We start from the raw sequence: 13843 nt of genomic DNA, 5'->3' as shown, positions 1-13843 counted from the left end.
GGACTGTGTTGCCTCTAGCATCCAAAGAAACCTCCCCACCCACAGGCATTGTGCCTCTTTTTTGTTTGTAGGAAAGGCCAATTGCAAGAACTTACCCTTCACCTTAGCAAAGATAGCTTGACATGACCGATATCATTGGCCCCCTAGAAATTACACTGGAGTGGAAAGCCCCTGAATTTTTGTGCGATTTATTTCTCACCCTCTGACACGCAGGTGTCTTGCCAATAAGTCTAGATGGCTGTTACTTCTTGCTTACTAGGTCCAATCAGTATAATGTCATTAATGTATTGGATCAGAGTGATATCAGATGGAAGGGAAAGAAGATCAGGATCAAGCAAACTAAATTATGACTTAGGCGGGAGAGTCAATATATCCCTGAGGTAGGACAGCCAAAGTGTGTCTCTGGCCTTGCTAGCTGAAAGCAAACTGCCTCTAGTGGGTTTTATTGACAGCGGTGGAGAAAAAGGCATTTGCCAGATCAATGGCTCCCTACCAGGTACCAGGGGATGCATTAATTTGCCCAAGCAATGAAATTGTGTCTAGTATAGCAGCTACATTTGAAGTCACCACCGGGTTAAGCTTAATGATAAGCCACTGTCATTCTCCGGATTCCAGCGTCTGTCTTCTGGACATTTCAGATAGGTGAATTGAGTGGGGATGTAGTAGGAGTCACCACCCCTGTATCCTTCAGGTCCTCAATGACAGAAATCTCTGCAGTGCCAGGAATGCCATATTTCTTTTTGGTTACTATTTTCCTAGGTAAAGGCAGTTTTGGGGGCTTTCACTTGTTCTTTACTACAATAGCCTTCATTCCACAGGTCAGGGGACCAATGTGGGGATTGTAGCAAATAATGAACTGGGGAAATAACCACAGAGTGGGTTCAGAAACCCACTGTGAGATGAATCTGAGCTAAAACTCCCTTGAACACCTGTCCGCCATAAGCTCCTACTCTGACTGATGAACTACAATGACCTTTTGGGTTCCTGGAATCAGTTTCATTTCAGAGCCAGTGTCCACAAGTCTCTGAAAGGTCTGATTACATTTTCTCCAATGTTGTTACCCTGGTAAAGAGCCATAGGTCCCTTTGGGGAAGGATGGGAGAAAGCATAACTGTAATTTTTGGCAGTGTACCTGGTCATTCCTTAAGAGGTTTTGGCCTCTCCTTTTCCCAAGACACTCCGTATATATAAGCTTGCTTAAGTCTGGAAATGATTGTGACTGTTTTTGATTCAGGTTTGACTTCTGCTCATTTAACATAGAACTTTTCTGCATATGCCTATCAAGTAAGAATTTAGTAGGCTTTCTGTCTTATTTCTAGGAACAACATGCTCAACTAGCCATTGCCACAGGTCTGTGTCAATCAGACTTCTAATCGCTGCTTCAACTCTGCTTCCCATCGCAGCAACCATGCCCACCTTGCCTTTGGTGGTAGAGTGTTCCCTCGTGGCTGCCACCACCCTAGGAACCACTTACCCCCACTGCATTTAGATTTCTTAATTCAGTGACTTTAGTTCCCACTGCAAGGTCTAGATAAGAGAAGGGCCACCACAGAGCTGTTTCAGGATGCCCGAGTTCTCCTTATAAATTTACGTCTCATAGTAGTGGGAAAGGTATATCTTCTGGACCCTCCCAGGGTGGGTGAGTAGGTCTTCAATGACAAATCCACTCTTAACATTTGTATTTCCCTAAACCTTTGAGTCACTTCCTCTGTGTTAAACCAAAGCAAGTTCACTCACTATGCACCACCCTTTGGTCTGTTCCAGCCAACCAGAGCCCTTCCTGACTCTCCAAGTTACGATGTTAAGTACAGTATCTGTGCTTGGTGAGTCTTTATCAGTAAATATGACATGATTGTTCCTTCCACTGTTATCCCATACCCTTAATATCCATTCTACTACCTATTTCCTGGGTTTCTGTTTGTATAAATTTTTATTCTAATCATACCTTCAGTGGATCAGATGAGGGTCCTCTATGTGGGAGAAAGGCAATTTGCTTTACTCAGTCTACGGATTCAGTTGCTAATCTCGCTCAGAGACACCTCCACAGGCATACTCAGAATAATGTTTAACCAAATACATGGGTGTCCCATGGCCCTGTGAAGTTGACACATAGAATTAATCACCACACCATTCATCCTGGCTTGTTTCCACCTTTTGGTTATTGTGAATAATGTTCTGTGAACATGGTTGTACAAATATCTGATGAGTCTCTGTTTTCCATTCTTTTGTGTATCAGATGCTATTTTTATGCAGTTATTGCATATGCTTGGTTGAAGTTTAGAATTCTGGTTTCTGAATCACTAATCACCTGTGGTGTGAATTAGGGGAGAAAAAAGTGTGTCACATCTGATGCATTTTTAGGTGTTATGGGTTTAGTTGTACTGTATTTTATAGGTACTAAAGGGATTTTTCAATGTAAATGTTATATTATTCTTGAGTTTTACCTAATTCAGTGCCTTTGGAACCCAGTCTCTGTGTATAAAATATGGACATACAGTATTGCTTTCCTATTAAAAAGCAGAAAAATAATCTCTGACAATTTCTACATGTTCTCTTAATGCTAAAGAAATTAAAAAAAACATCTGGTTCTCTAGTTGAAAGAGAAGTTTGAGGAATGCCTATTTATTTAGTTGTTCTTTTTATCATTTAAAGGAACATTTTGAGCAAGATAACACCATATTTCTGTGTTTATAACTATTTATTCTTTACAAGGTAATGAAGAGAGGGCACGGGATATTTTAGGGTTGTTATGGCACATAGAATAAATGTGGCAATTTTGAAAGAACACTGAGTTAGGTATTGGGAAACACATTTATTTTACTAAGTTCACTTTACTTATAAGGTATAAATTTATACAAGACATTTTACTTCTTTGAGCTCATTTCCTTGTCTGAAAGACAGCGAAGATGGTAATATGTGCTACTATTTTATAGGGTTGTGATGATCAAATGAGGTAAAGTAAGCAAAATCCTTAAACTGATGTATGGCTGTTTGACGTCATTTTATGATCTGACCTGATAGAAAGAGAATGTGGCCATTAGACAGAATACATCTGCTTACATATTGGTTTCTGTGTGTCTGATGACAAGATTTCTAGGTTTTGAACTGTAGAAGGTAAAGTAATCTGGAAAGGAAAGGAAAGGAGAAGGGGAAGGGGAAGGGGAGGAAAGGAAAGGAAAGTGAAGTAATCCGATTTTGCCAAAGGACCTCAACTTATTGGAAGGAGAGAAATGAGAATCTTCTAGCTACTCCAAGCCAATTTTTGACACTAAAAAATTTTACCCTTTGCGACAGCTTGGGTAGAACTGGAGAGCATTATGCCAAGTGAGATAAGCCAGGTGGTGAAAGACAAATCCCATATGACCTCTGTTGGGAACCGCTCTGCCTGGTTTCTGAAGTTGTAACTGCCCCATGGCTAAGGCTGAGTGAGCAACCTCCAGAATGTGAGCCACTGAGGAGACAAAGCTTGTCTCCGGCAGCAGTGCTTCTTCTGCTTCATCCCCAGCCCCCAACACATGGTCCCTTAGTCAGAGACGGGTAAGACCCCTCAGAGGAGGGGCAACCTAAGCCAGACGCAATCACTTGGGAGGCCATTGTGGAAGGACTTGGGGGGCTGCAACAAGGAGGGAGTGATGGACCCTCACCCCCCAGCTATTCTGACATAGCCCGAGTCCCCATGTCCTATGGGAGAAGCGCTTCCTGGCTCTAATCCACTTAAGCCTGAAAACCTATGTTGGGGGAGGTGGTGCAGCCCCTTGCCAGCTAGAGCTGGATCCGGGGTCATCAGGCATAAGAAAGAGTTCCTAAAAGTCCTGTGAAGCCTGCTTTGCTAAGAGTGCTTTCATTCATATGATAAGGGTCTGAGCAAGAAATGAGTATGTCTCCCAAAGTTTCTGCAACCCCCTTACCTGACAGACACTGACTCAGACTAAGCCCTCAGATTTCTTTGAAATGTTATCTGCTGTTTGATCCTTGCCTCCTATATTCCTGTGGATTACAACCCAATAAAAGCCATTGAGGAAGGGGCTCTGGCCTTTTTCCTCTGAGAGATTGGCCACCTCTCCTCCCCAAGCAGATCATGTCTTGGTAGTGTTACTTTCATCTGTGGCGGATGGAGGGACTTGCTGGCAGAGTTGCCCCCACAGACCTCTCCTATAAGTGGAACCTAATCAACAAAACAAACAAGCGAGCAAAATAGAACCAGAGACATGGAAATAAAGTAGACAAACTGACAGCAACCAGCAGGGAGGTGGGAGGGGGGTAACAGGGAAAAAGGGATGGGGCAAGTCAAGGAACATGTATATAAAGGACCCATGGACATGGACAAGGGGGGTTGAGGGGTAGGGCAGGGCGAGGGAGAGTAATAGGAGAAATATGGGGACAACTGTAATTGAACAATAAAAAATTTTTTTAAAAAGGTTAAATAGAAAAAAATTTCAATTTTGCTCTGCTTTGTGAAAATTTACATGGTGTTCAGAACTTTACTAATGAATCAGAAAGTTGTCAGCATATATCCACTTTGTAGCCCAGTATGCATGTTGTATGACATTTCCATCTTACCATAAAGTTTACAAACTTTTTTATGTTTGCATGTTGAAGATGGTATTTTTTGTGTAAATGGAGGTTTATTTGATACAGCACTTTGAAGATTGCCAATGTTTTTTTACAAGTTTTTTGTTGCCTTATCTTTGTGTCCTATAAAGTCTCTCTAGAGAGAGACTTAGAGAATTGACATAGGTAGACTAATTTTTTCTCTAGCTATGTTGATGAGCCATACAGATGGATTTGTTATATCCCGGTGAGAAACAGAAATAAAGTGTTAATTCTGGGATACTTCTTTTGTAGAAAATGGGACTGGTTTGCATTACTACATATCCAGGCAGTCTTTTCTCGTCAGGAACTTGTGTTAAAATGAAAACTCTCAAAACCTAAACCTTTTTTTAAAATCATCTTTTGGAACTGAATTTGAAATTTATATTTTTATTTTTCTGAGTTTCTACTTGACTGTATGAAGACTTATAGTGAGCATTTTTGCCTTACAAATAATATGAGCCAAAATATATCATTAAATGATCACTGACAGAGTGATGCTAGGGCTGGAAGGAGAAAACATAGGTGAGCTTGGAGCATCTTGTAGTAGTACCAGAAAGTAAGGAAATGCTCAAAAAACAAAAAGATGGAAGCATGTCAAAGGCACAGGAGAGCTAGCAAAAAGAGTCAACAGTGGCCAACACTAACAATTTGAGCAACAAAGTAAATGATGTAGTGGTTGTAACCCAAAGCATTTCCATCTATGGGTCCCCACTGATATAAATAAATCATTGACTAAGTATGTAAGTGGAAGAGAAGTAAAGCTTCATATAAAAGATTACAAGTAATATTTTTATATGTGCTCTACTCTAGGAAGTGGAACAATTTCCACCCTCCTTTTTGAGAGTGGGCTAGACTTAGTTACGTATGAGAATAGATTGTGGAAAGGGAAAAACAGTAACTTTATCATGAAAAAGTCTGACAAACATTGTCTTAAAATTTCATGAGTTGAAATTTCAACTCATGAAATTTCATATCCCAGTGATGTGATGATAAAGGCAGTTCATTCTGTGATATTCTTTTTAAAAACTTAAAACCCTAGCTTAATCACATACACACACACACCCCAGACAAATTCAAATTGAGGGTCGTTCTACTAAATACCCTCAAAACAGTTAAGATCATAGAAAAGAAGCAAAGACTGAAAACTGTCACAGACCAGAGGAGACTGGGGAGACATGACGACTATATACAATGTAGTACATGATGAATAATAATATCTGAGCTTAGTTAATAGCCATGTACCAACATTGATTTCTTCATTTTGACAAGTGTACCATTGTAATGTAAGATGTTAATGATAGAAGAAACTGAGTGAAGGATATACGTGTATTATTTGTACTATCTTTCAACTTTTCTGTAAATCTAAAATGATTCCAATATAAATGTTTATTTAAAAATTGTTGACAATTTTTTGATCACATAGAATTAAACGATCAAAAGAATAAAAACTGCTTTGTGTTAACCAGTTTATTCAGTTATCATTTTTAATATTGTAATTTTCCCCTAAAATTAAATAATAAGCTGTATTGCTACCAGTTAGATTTATAAATTTCTTATCTACAAATAGTAGTTTTATTTATATTTAAAATTTAGTGACATTTTAAAAGTATTACTATCTGAAACTTGTAAAACAATGCAAGGATGTTAATAAAGTTCAGTTAGTAATTCTATGTTTTGAAGGGAAGAAGTTAATAACGTACTGTAGTGGCACATAGGATCTGACTTGTTATTGTTTTGAGAATCATAATTTTGAAAGTGCTTATGTTACGTTGATATTGTACTTCATTATAATATAGAACTCTGGGAACTTAACATATAAAAGTATTGTAATAGAACAAAAATGCTCAAAATAATTTAAAATGTAATCCTTATTAACTGTGAAAATACATATAAGTAAATTTCTTATCATTTTTTCCAGATTTATTATCTAGGATAGATTTGGATGAACTAATGAAAAAAGATGAACCACCTCTTGATTTTCCTGATACCTTGGAAGGATTTGAATATGCTTTTAATGAAAGTAAGTGGTGCATGTTACATACAATACTTACTTAGCAATGCTAATAGAATCATAGGACAGATGTTATATGCTACTTTTATGTGCCAGAAAGAATATATTATGTATTTCTTTTGAGAAATAATGTTTCATCCTTTCATGGTGAAATTCTTCACTTAATCAAAAGAACCAAGTTATAATTTCCCATAAATTGCCAAGTCACTTAAACCAACAGACGTGCTTTTAGCTTCAGCTTAGGTATTTCAGCCCTAAGTGTTCAAGTCCCTGGCATCCAGTCAGCATTCCCAATTGTATTCCATAGACATGTGCTACTGTTTCACGTGTTATTTCAAATGAAGTTACTGGCAAAGATTATCTGTGATGATATTTTAACATAATACTCAATTTTGTATGATATTTTTCAGGAATCGTCCTTATTTTAAAATTTATTAATTAAGTTCTGAATCAAATAAACTTTGCATTTGGGATTTAGAAGGACAGACCATAGATTGCAAGGATGTTTCTGGAACACAGAATTCTGATTCATTGGGTAAATAGCACACTGTTACACTTCAAGGGTAACGTTATTGCACACTAGGTAGCATTTCAGTTTGAGCTTTCTGGTTGTTGCTCTGCATCAACTTGATTGGAGATGTGTCATCACTGTGTTAGTGGGTATCCTTTTACAACATCAGTTATACTAGAATATTAAATGAATTTAAATAGAAGATGCTGACAACTTTGATCTCTTCTGATATTATTTTTCATGCTTTTTAAATAAAGGCTATCTAACGCCACAATATATATGAGTAGTAATATTTTGTTTTCTTAAGTTCTTTATATTTTAATTGACAGAATCAAATGAGCACTGTAACATTGCCTCCGCCCCTTTGAAGTGATTACCATGTAGATTTTTTCCAGGACAGCCCTGGGGAGCATGTTGATAGTGTGAGTAACTCATAGAATTGTGGTTGCTTTATGGACATAGGACATCAGTTTTCATTGAAGTCTGTCTTTCACCTTCCTTGAACATTTCTTAAAGTGAGTAGAAAATACAGGAGCAATACACTTTTGTCTCTGCCTTTCTTATCACATACACTCACATGCACATGTGCACACACACACATCTTGGCATGTATTTGCACACCCATCCATGCATGTGCCCTCACTCACATTTTTGTACACACCTGCACCTTTGCATGTGCCCTTTCATGTACACACTTCAAATGCACATGCACCCTTGTACACACCTACCATTTATTTTTAAAATATCCTGGACATTGTGTTGTATAAGTATAGACTAATAGAATGAAGCAAAGATGCTTGCATTCCAAGGAAAGAATGTCATTTTTAAGAATCTTATGTTTAGCATGATAGAGTTCACCTTTGAATTCAGTGTTAATGGTGAATACTTGTTCAAAAAGGTGGAGATTTGAAGGCAGTCAACTTGGTCCCAATATAAAGTCCCTAAAAGCGTAAGTCTAACTGAGTGTCTTTGGGGGCTGCTTTTTCAGGTTTATAAGGACAAAAACTTTTATGAAAACTTTAAAATGAAACTTTAATACCTGATTGAAGAAGCTTCTAAATTGTTTTAAAGTATTTTTTTTTCACATTTTTATTGTTGTTCAAATACAGTTGTCTCCATTTTCTCCCCACCACTCCCCCCAACCCCAGTCATCCACACTTTTTAAAAAGTGTTTTAAATAACTTACTTGGGTAAAAGTAAAATCAGGGTACAAAAAGTTCACTCTAATCAAAAGGAAAGAGATTGTTTTTACCTGAATCAGACTGATAACTTGTTCTTTCAAATCAATGTGGCCATTTAAATACTCCATTGGTTTTAAATGTCTAGTTAGCCATTCTCCAGTTGGAATTGTGTAAGTCCCAGCTCAAATGTCCTTGCTTTGGAAGAGAAAGAAATTGAATATTTTTCCCACTTGTTCTTACCCACACTCCCTACACCTTAGGGCAATATTATAAGGAAGCACACTTTTTTATCACCAGAAAAAAGTTGTTGGATTTATTCATAAACCTTTTGAGTTTGAAATTTGTCTTTTATGATACCTGATATTTATTAAATTCTCACAACAGGAAGTGCACTGTATACTTTCAATGGATTGTGTCATTTAGGTCGGTGACAGGATCTGATAAAATATATGTATTAATATACACTTCCCAGAATAATGTGCATTGGTGTACACATTTAAAACTTTACAGTTGATTTTAGGGTACCCTAAGCTACAGTGTCCCAAATCAGACCTTTGACAGTTGCTGGAGAGATATTTCAAACCCTTGGAAAATGCTGGATTTGCAAATACCACTAATAAAAGGCGATCTAGATAGCTCTTATGGATAATGCTCACTTTCTTTGCCTTTTTACCAGCTTGGCACTTTTCACACCAATGCTAAATAGTTGGCCATTTGGTGGAGCCTCCTTTTCCCAAAGAATCCAAATCTTTATCGCTTTACGAGAATTATGTCCAAAATAAGGAGAGAATTAAAAAAAGGCCATCTCTTTGAGATATAGTTATAAGTGGGCTGTTAATTCTACTTCTGGCCAGCTCAGTTCTCTTTCGCACACTAGTCTCATAGAAGATACACTGCCCATTTCTATATTCTCTACTGTATGCCATGTACCTTGAAGAGTGCTCTAGTCAAAATCATAAGTGTTAGATTTGCAGATGCTGTCAATCTACTGTATTAATATCTGACACGGGACTATCCCTTTTCTAGAAACCATAACAGATACATTGTTTAATTTTTATGATATCATCCGACATAAAAGAGTGTCATAATGATGCAGTACAGTGTCTCATGTTAAGAGTACTAAAAAGATCTTTATGATAAAAGATTAGCCCTTATTTTATATATTAAAAATACTCACATTTTATGTGTGATAAAATTGATTTATAAAAATAGTGAAGTAGTTTTACATGGAGTAGTATATTTTCTGGGTTCAGTTCCAGCACCATAACTTTCAAGTCTTTTTTCCACTTCTATATCCCCTCATTGGATAAAAATCACTTATTAATTCCATTCATCTTGATCATATTCCTCTTCTGCCTCTAAACCTTTTCCTGTGCCTCACTGCTCTTGGACAAAATCAAAATACAGTAGTTGGGCCTTTTACTATTTGACCCCAACAGGTACCCCAGTGTTAAATTTTATTTGGCTCAATGTTTTTTTGTGCCTGTTAAACTGAGTGGGTTCCCTGTTATTTAAATTTGCTGTCCATTTTTCATTATTTTGTTTATATTGCTAGGGGGAAGGGTAGAGTTAAAGCAAATCACCTGTGGTTATTTCTCTCCTGATTACCACGGGAATACTCCCAGGGTAAGGATGAAGACAGGTGGCCTGGTCTTACCTCTTTTGTAAACGTGCTGCTAATTTAATCTTTTAGCGAATATAGACTAATGTTTGCTATGAGGAGAGCCCTTATCCATGGCAGTGCTCAGCAGGATGACTCGTTTGGCACTGCTCACGGTAAACAAACCTATAATCTGTGGATATGTGAGGCATGTTTCTCTGAAGAATACTGTAAAGGCAGCACCACTAGTGCCCTGGCACATGAAATGGAAGTATGTTGTAACCAAAACACTCACCAGTGTGTGAGGTAAGCTGCATGGATCAGTTACAAAGCTCACATTCTGTGGACCAGGAGAAACTCCCAGGCTCTTTCAGACCTCTCCCTGTTTTGTCTGCCTCTTGATTGCTTATATCCTTGAAATTTTTAGTAAATTTATGCATTATCAGTAAACACTCTGGATTGAGTGAGTCTGACTTGATAGTCCAAACTAGTATTGGCTCACTGCCTCTCTCAGTTCTACTTGAAATTCTACCCATATTTTAAAGCCTAGTTGAGAAGTCTCACCAAAACCTTCTGAGCCTGCTCTGGCCTGTAGGTATCCTTCCAATGAATCCAAACTCATGTTAGACTGTATTGTCTGTGTGAATTGCTTGTGGCAGTTTTTAGATTGTTGACTGACTTCATTTTTGTTTAACTTCTTGAAAAGTTGCTTAACTTTTAAATATTTAAACCTTTACTCTTCAGCTAGCCTCTAAGTTTAAGAACTGGGACCTTATATATTATAGGCCTTTAAATGCTGGTAATTTAGATTAGAACATGAAGATCACAAAGCATAGCATTTGAGTACTTGGAGCTGTTCTATTAGTGTTTTTATGCATTTTCATCATACTGATATTTGAAGAAAAAATCTAATGAAAAAATGAAACAGTTCTGAGAAAGCTCTTTAAACTTTTTGTTGGATGTTGTTTTTACTTCCCATATTGCTATACATACACTCTGAATCATAGCAATATTGTTTGTTTATCTTCTAGAGGGACAGTTAAGACACATAAAGACTGGGGAACCGTTTGTTTTTAACTACCGAGAAGACTTGCACAGATGGAACCAGAAAAGATATGAAGCTCTGGGTGAGGTATGGTTACATATACAACTTCAGCCTTGTTTTTCCTCAGTTTTAAATAGTCTGAATTAAAGTTTTAAAGTTGAAGCAGCTTATGCACTTGTTCTACAAAAAGTGATTTCAAAAAGCTTAGCTTGTAGCAGGTTAACTTATTAGCTTCCAAGCAGGGTAAAACCTGAGGACCCTCACAGATTTGACTTTGTTCTCCTACATTTAAAATTTAATTATATTTAATGCCCTGAATAATTCCTTCTGCACATATAAAAAGTTTGCCCATTTTCACTTGCATTCAATAATTATATGCTGTGAACTTGTAGTATCTTCTTTATAGAGTGTTTATGCTATGTGATCCTAAAGAAGAGCTAGGTTTGTTTGTTTTAATTTTATATTTTATTCTTTTGCATAAGCCCTGTAGTCTTGCTCATTTGGACAAGTTCTGTTCTCCAAATGTGCATTGTCCTTCTTGGCATCTGCATCTTTTTCACTCTCAACTCCTGTCATCTAATATCATCTATAGCAAAATCTAGTTAGTGTGTTTTATTAGGCAATATCATGTATAAGTGATTCCTTTACTCCTAGGATGCCCTACCTAATTTTTGGACATAGGGAGAGTTACAGATTTATTTTTGGTGGACCTTACTCTATGATAATCAAAATATTTTGAGTTCTCACTTTAATGATTACATATATATAGAGAGAAAATATTCTGCCTTATCTAGATTTCCACCCCCTTTGCCTGCATTCACATTTGTGTTCATGACTGCATGGGCCCCAACTGATCAAACAAAATCACAGGAGTTAACTTCTTTGTTTGTTTTTTAACTTGTAATGCAGTATTTTCAAATCTAGATCGTTAGACCCCTGAGCTTCATGTACCATGCTCTTTTATTCTCCAATATATTAATCAATAGTAAATATAACTTTCCAACATAAAAATGAGCATAACAAAGATCCAAGGATTGAAGAAGGCAGGCAGGTTGTTATAACATTTGTTACATTTTGTCTTGCTTCTCATATCTTATTTGAAATACCTGATTTCATTGCTAATTTCACTGTTGAAAATTGGTAATTAATTGAATTTCATTTCCTACATCTATATAACTGGTACAAGTTCTTGTTATATACAAATAATGATACAATTTTTACTACAGTGAATATCTTTAGAGATTATTATAGTAGGATTTATTGCATATGTGGACCTGTCTTTTCACCTGTATTCCTTAATTTCTGTTTCTGAGCTGTGCCTTCAAGTCTCAAGTTAGATTTCACCAACTTACTGTCCTTCATTTATACTGTATACTTTTCTTACACTGTGTTCTCTCTTTGAAATACCCTCCCTCCTGGTTCACCATACTCATCCCTCCACAGCCTTCAGGTTTTGGCTGAGGTGTGTCCTCCTTTAAGAAACCTTCCCTCATCTCTTCAGCTGCAGTCTTTCTCTCTTCTCAATTTCCTCTCTTCCTATTGTCTTTTTCTTCCAAAAAAAATTAAAGATGGATGCCATTTAGTGCAATTAAAAGTTAAATTAAAAATTAAAAATATAATGTTAGTAAACTAAAAGCACGAGTTTGCTTTATTTTTCTGAAGGAACTTCACTATGTATTATATTTTTATGCATATCTTTAAGTACTTGGAAAAACTTTCTCTGTCTTCATGATATTTGTTTGAAAATAACTGGTTGTGACACAACTATGTGAACTGTTTAGTATAAATTCTGGATCTATGCATTTTTAGGGAATTTCTTAATGTTAGGAATTTAGACATTAAGACCTGTATTTTCTTATTGGAATGAAAAAAAACAATGTTAATGATAATTTTCTTCTGTGTAAAGCTAAATCGTTTTAATTGTTTTATTCTAGTTCCCATTTAAGTTCTAAAAGTTTGGGACTCTTAAAGCTTTGCTGATTACAATTACTTGATAAAAAATAGACTCTATTTGTGACATATTTTGTTGGAAAAATTTTAACCTTTATAGTAAAAATGTAGACTTATGTTACTATAATTAAGAATATGTAAGTTCTTACAGAATTGCTCACAGTTCTTAAAAACAAATAAATCTTTGTATTCAACTTCTACAAATAATGTAGTACTTTGTATTACCAATAGGATCTTTAGTTCAATTAAGCAGTATCCTGTAGAAAGCATGTAACAATGTCCTGGACACAGAAGCACTGAAAACCCTCTCCTCTTCCTCAATGGGTAGGGTGGAGTTCAGTGGATAGTGCAAATTCCAGTTTATTGTCTGGGAAACTGCCTTAAGAAACAGTTCTTAATATACTTAAGATTAAAGTTTAAGAGACAGGTTTTTACTTTAGCCAGCAATCTAAACCAACACTCCTTCTGATTTTGTAGTGTTTTTTCTACTAAATTATCAAATTTTTTCTTCAACTGAGAACTGTTATACAGAGTGGGGCAAAAGTAGGCTTACCGTTGTTTGTATGGGAAAATAATACAATAATCAACAAATAATAATACAAAAATAAACTCTGTTTCACATGCAATGGTAAGCCTACTTTTGCCCCACCCTGTAGGTTTCACTACTGCTGTTACAGTTTATGTTTATCTCTCATTTAAGATTATTATAGTAGTCATTCAGCAGAAATTGTTTTTAAGACTTGCTCCTGGAATGCTTTGTCATTTCTATGTAAATTAAGTTATTGTGTAAATAAAATAAACTGAGATGTCAGTTTGATTATAGAATATAGTGCCCTAACTACACAAAAGAATACTCTTTACATTCCCATAATTACATTTTTATAGTGAAACATATGCTTTTGCTAATATGTATATATTTTTTACTGTCTACCTATAGCTTGATAGAAAGTTT

General features: G+C 36.3%; 1 protein-coding gene across 3 annotated transcripts in view; it reads left to right on the top strand.

The window, feature by feature from the left end:
- ARB2A (ARB2 cotranscriptional regulator A) overlaps nucleotides 1-13843 on the top strand; it is a 423315-nt gene that overhangs the window by 36380 nt on the left and 373092 nt on the right. For all 3 annotated transcript variants that reach the window (XM_037032445.1, XM_037032446.1, XM_037032447.1), the window contains 2 exons: nucleotides 6512-6613; nucleotides 10928-11028. In XM_037032445.1, the coding sequence (XP_036888340.1) occupies nucleotides 6544-6613; nucleotides 10928-11028 (171 nt within the window). In that variant the 5' untranslated portion in view covers nucleotides 6512-6543. The remainder of the gene's footprint in view (nucleotides 1-6511; nucleotides 6614-10927; nucleotides 11029-13843) is intronic.

Source organism: Sturnira hondurensis, unplaced genomic scaffold, assembly GCF_014824575.4.
Source record: "Sturnira hondurensis isolate 20B ecotype Veracruz unplaced genomic scaffold, ASM1482457v3 Scaffold0021354, whole genome shotgun sequence".
NCBI lineage: Eukaryota > Metazoa > Chordata > Mammalia > Chiroptera > Phyllostomidae > Sturnira > Sturnira hondurensis.
Note: the sequence above shows the minus strand (reverse complement) of the source record. Positions and strands in the feature narration are given on the sequence as shown.